At 56.5% G+C, this 4,323-nt stretch overlaps 1 protein-coding gene across 4 annotated transcripts in view; it reads left to right on the forward strand.

Annotated features, from left to right (window-relative positions):
* MINDY4 (MINDY lysine 48 deubiquitinase 4) overlaps positions 1 to 4,323 on the forward strand; it is a 134,151-nt gene that overhangs the window by 90,803 nt on the left and 39,025 nt on the right. For all 4 annotated transcript variants that reach the window (XM_024755053.1, XM_024755055.1, XM_024755054.1 and 1 more), the window contains 3 exons: positions 579 to 680; positions 2,398 to 2,461; positions 3,613 to 3,678. In XM_024755053.1, the coding sequence (XP_024610821.1) occupies positions 579 to 680; positions 2,398 to 2,461; positions 3,613 to 3,678 (232 nt within the window). The remainder of the gene's footprint in view (positions 1 to 578; positions 681 to 2,397; positions 2,462 to 3,612; positions 3,679 to 4,323) is intronic.

The raw sequence follows: 4,323 nt of genomic DNA on the forward strand, positions 1-4,323 counted from the left end.
TTGGTGGCATCACCATGCACTCAGCAGAAGCCCAGCGTCATCCCAAATTCTCCCTTCCCCACGTCCCCACGCCCTATGTCCAAGTAACCAGAAAGTCAGGATACTTTCCCCTCAGCACTCATGGTCTGGTCTCCTGTCAGCTGGGGGAGCGCGGGGCACCTGCTTGCGTGAGCCGCTGTCTCCAGGGGCTTGGGCATCGGGGCTGGCCAAGGCTGGGCGGGGCAGGGCGGTGCCCCTGCCTGGGATGGCAGCAGTTCCGGGCTCAGTCCCCTGGGCTTTGTCAGAACCCGCAGCCTTTTCTCCCACCGCTCCAGGCCCTGCCGAGTCTCCAGAGGCCCACTCGCTCCCGTGGGTGATTTCCTCAGCCTGTTCCTCCTCCAGCCCTGCCAGGGCCCCTCCCTCACAGCTCTTCCCTTGGTCTTCATCTGCAGAGGCCCTCCTCCCAGGCTCTGCCCGAGACCCTGGGCCGCAGGGCTCCGCTGGGCAGCAGAGGAGAGGACAGGCCATCTTCCACAGGGCTGCGCTGTCTCTGATGTCTGTCCCCATAGGCATAAACACACTTCCCTTTTCGTCCTCAGGCAGCTGCAGCCTTCAAACGCCCTTAGGACCCGCTGCCTGGCCCTGGCCATCGCGGACATTGTGTGGCGGGCTGGAGGCCACAAGAGAGCCGTGGTCACACTGTAAGTGCTTCCCTGGGCTGTGTTGCTACCACTCCACCTCGGGCGGGCACAGCTACAGGCCAGCTGGCTGTGCGCTTTCCTGTCCTTGGGGAAATCATCATCTCACACAGGCCGTCTGGGCCTGAGGACCGTGTCTGTGTCCTCCCAGACCCCTGCCCTGTGCTCCAGGCCAGGAGGAGACCAGAGAGTTGGCCTGATGTGCTGGGCAGCCCCACACCAGGGGAGGGCCAGCCCTCCACATGGCTCCGGTCGAGAGGGGTCAGATCTGGGGATCCCTCTCTACAGGGGGTGCTGGCGGATGTAACCAGCCTGAGAAAACCCATGCCCCCATCCCCGGCCCGCCACCGGCAGCTTGCTCCCCTCTACATTTCTCTGATCCGGAGGCCTTGGAAAACAGCCTCTAGGTCGACCCAGTCATTTGTACTGCTCCCCCAAGTCCCCAAAGCACACTCCTATTTGCTCTGTCACTTGGATCCCCGTTCCAGTGAGGAGACTCAGGGAGGTAAGAGATCAGCGGTGGAGCCAGCGCAGTCTTCTCTGCTACCTCTGTCCTACTGGTGGAGGATACCATCCTCGTAATCTTTGTGGATGGTCTGCCGGCTTTTCAGCCTGACCCTTCAGAGTGGAAGCATCACGTCATCCCAGCTGTGTGGCTAAGCTTTAGTCAAGGGGGTGCCCTTTGGATACAAGGGCCACACCCTGGAAGGGGGCACAGTGGTCAGTAGAGCACAGAACTTAAGAGACTCCAAAGGCTGACCCCCAGTGCTGTTGCTTGTTGGCTCTGTGACCTTGACTAACCGAGTCGACTTCTCTGTGCCTAGCCTGTTTACTCACCTGGAAGATAGGGGTGATAGTAATGATTACTTAATGGGGTGAATGTGGGAATTGAACAAGTCAACATAAATAAAATGGTATATAATGAATGATAATATCCATCAGTTTAAATAATTTATCCATATAAATTAGTGATAAGTAATAGTATGAAGCGCTTAGGATAAGGTCTGGATCATACTAAGTATCGTGTCAGTGTTAGGTATTATCATCGTTATCACTATTGTTCTTATCGAGTGCTTGTCCTTGGTACCCATGTTCCAGGTAACTTACAAACCCTGGCCCTTAGGATCTGCATGGCAGCCTTGAGAGCATATGGGGCAAAAATTCAATCTCTCCTTACTTTACAGATTAGGAAACAGAAGCCCAGAGAGGGGCAGTGGCTGGTCCAAGGCTGCACAGCAGGCTAATGTCATAGTGGCCCCACACCCAAATGCAGCTTCTAGTCCATGCCTTCCTGGGCCGCACATGCAGGTGCTGTGTAAACAGATGTCCTCCAAGAGGGCAGAGGCTGGACTTGCCTCAAGTCCCTGAAGACGAAGGGCAAGTGAGCATTCCTTAGTCTGGCAGCATGCTCGTCGGTGGGTGAGAGGCAGACTTCCTGCTCCCAGGATTTGGGTTTGGTTATCCCGAGCTCTCCTTCGGCTGTCTCTTTTCCATCCCATATTAGCACCCGCACCTCTACCCCCTCCCGTTTAGTGGAGTTCTCCGGACCCGGCCTAGCGGGTGAGTTCAAAGCAGGGAAACGAGGTGCACTTGGCTCCCTTCTTTCCTTTGGGCCACCTTTTGGTTTGTCCTCATTGAGCAGCCCATGTGGTTTTTGCCCTGGCTCTGGGGCATGTCTTCTCTCCACACAGAGACTCATGCATCTCCCTTTCCTTTTTAGGGCTTCGAGAACACAGCAGTTCAGTCCAACCGGGAAATACAAAGCAGATGGAGTCTTAGAAACAGTACGGCTTTCTGGAAAATTATCACGCAACCTTTGGCTTTGTTTGGGGACAGTCTCCTTTCATATAAGTAAATCCTTCCTCAGTTGGGGATGGGCCAACCTTCCCTGTGGCCCAGGCCAGCAGAATCCTCCACCTGGGATTGGGGTGCGGGCAGAGGCGGGGGCCTTTGGGATGAGCTCTGGCCAGAACTGGCTTTATGGCCAAAAGTCCGATGGGCGCCCCGTCGTGTTGAGCTTGTACAGAACCTGACGTCCCTCGAGCGTTCGATGCACCATGCCTTTTGGCTAAACCCCAGCCTCCCCCGTGTCCCCCTTTATGTCATAGTATCCTCTCTGGGATTGCCATGAGAGGGTAGTGGGGGTGCAAGGGAGAGGAAGTTAGCAGAGAAGAGCTTTGATGGACGGAGCACCAGCTGGAAGGCCAGACCCAAGTAAGACAAAGGACAGGAGAGAAATGAGAGACGTGTGAAAATGTGGAAACTCTGAGACTCTCCCACAAATTAACCTCCTCTTCACTGAGGATTTTTGTTTTACTTAGCTTGTTCCCTTTGACCTTTTGGGCATGTGTGGCCCTGGGATCTTAATTAAGCATCTCACTTTGTTGGATGTTATCTGTGAAAGTGTTGTTTTCTGACCTGCATGAGAAAGCACAGGAGACGCATAACCACTGCTTTGCACTGAACTCACGGCACCGCCTGCTGGGCTTAGAACAGGCCTGGTGATGGCGACCTGAGTGGGTCACCCACCCTGTACTCCCCTGTCCCCCCACCCTCCCCGCCCCCAAGGTGCTCCTCAGATATCTGTGACTAGCCTGCAGGGTGCAGCCCCGCCCGTCAGGGCCATCCATGCATGATGCTGGCTCTGTGGCTTTAGTTCCGTGATGTCTCCAATCCTGGGGCCTCTAAAGGCAGGCCCAGTGTTGCTGCAGGGCAGGGGCCCCAGAGACCCCAGCTGGGCCCTGCAGCCTTTAAATCACACACAGGTGTAGGAGTGCCTCTCCACCCCCGCTCCCGAGGTCGCCGCTCTCTGACTGCAGAGACATTCCCCAGTGGGGTCTTGCAGCTGCTGAAGTTAGGGCCACAGAAACTAATCCAGCATGGGGGACCGTCCACCGGGCTTGGGCAGTTCACCCTGTGTGTTTGTGTTTCCCAGCTCATACTCCACAGTTTGACCTGCTACAAGGAACTGGTGACTTTTCTTCAACAGAGCGTCCATCAGGTATGAACAATGGTTTAGTCTGTGGGATGTGCGTTGCTAAGCTTCTGCTTTCTCTGTGCGAGACATGCTAGTGAACTGGGGGTGTTCCCCGTTCATCCCCACCCTGGAGTAGTGGGGCGATGTCGGCTGGAGAAGAGTGGGCTTGGGGGCAGAGGGTCTGACCTCTGCCACTATTTCCTGGAGGGCTGACCATGGCTACAGGTAAAGGGAGCCGCTGTGGCGGGGGCTGCGGAAGCAGGGAGGGAGCGGGGTCAGGCTGAAGGGGAGCAGCTATCAGACTGTGGTTATGAGAGCTTTCTCTCTGTCCGAGGGCAAGCAGCTACCTCTGCAGGTAAAGAATACTTCGTCAGTGAGTGGGGCTCAGCACCATCTGGGGAGGTGACTAGGACATGGGTTCCTGGGCTGGGTTGGAGGTCTGAGCACCGTTGATGGAGATCCTGATAGTAGAGGACCTCGCTTGGTGTCCTGGGAGGCAGGGCTGGGCCCGGAGGGGCCTCCGGAGCATCCTTTCTACTGGAGGAGAGCCGTGCACCTGCTCCAGGCTGTGAGATGGGGTGGAACCCAGCCAGGGCCTGGGAGCAGCCCATCAGAGGGCTGAGGGAGTTCAGAGTTGGGCTGTAGCCTCGGGGCTTTGTGGAGCAGGTC

The sequence above is a fragment of the Neophocaena asiaeorientalis genome, unplaced genomic scaffold (assembly GCF_003031525.2).
Source record: "Neophocaena asiaeorientalis asiaeorientalis breed wild unplaced genomic scaffold, Neophocaena_asiaeorientalis_V1.1 scaffold36, whole genome shotgun sequence".
Taxonomy (NCBI): domain Eukaryota; kingdom Metazoa; phylum Chordata; class Mammalia; order Artiodactyla; family Phocoenidae; genus Neophocaena; species Neophocaena asiaeorientalis.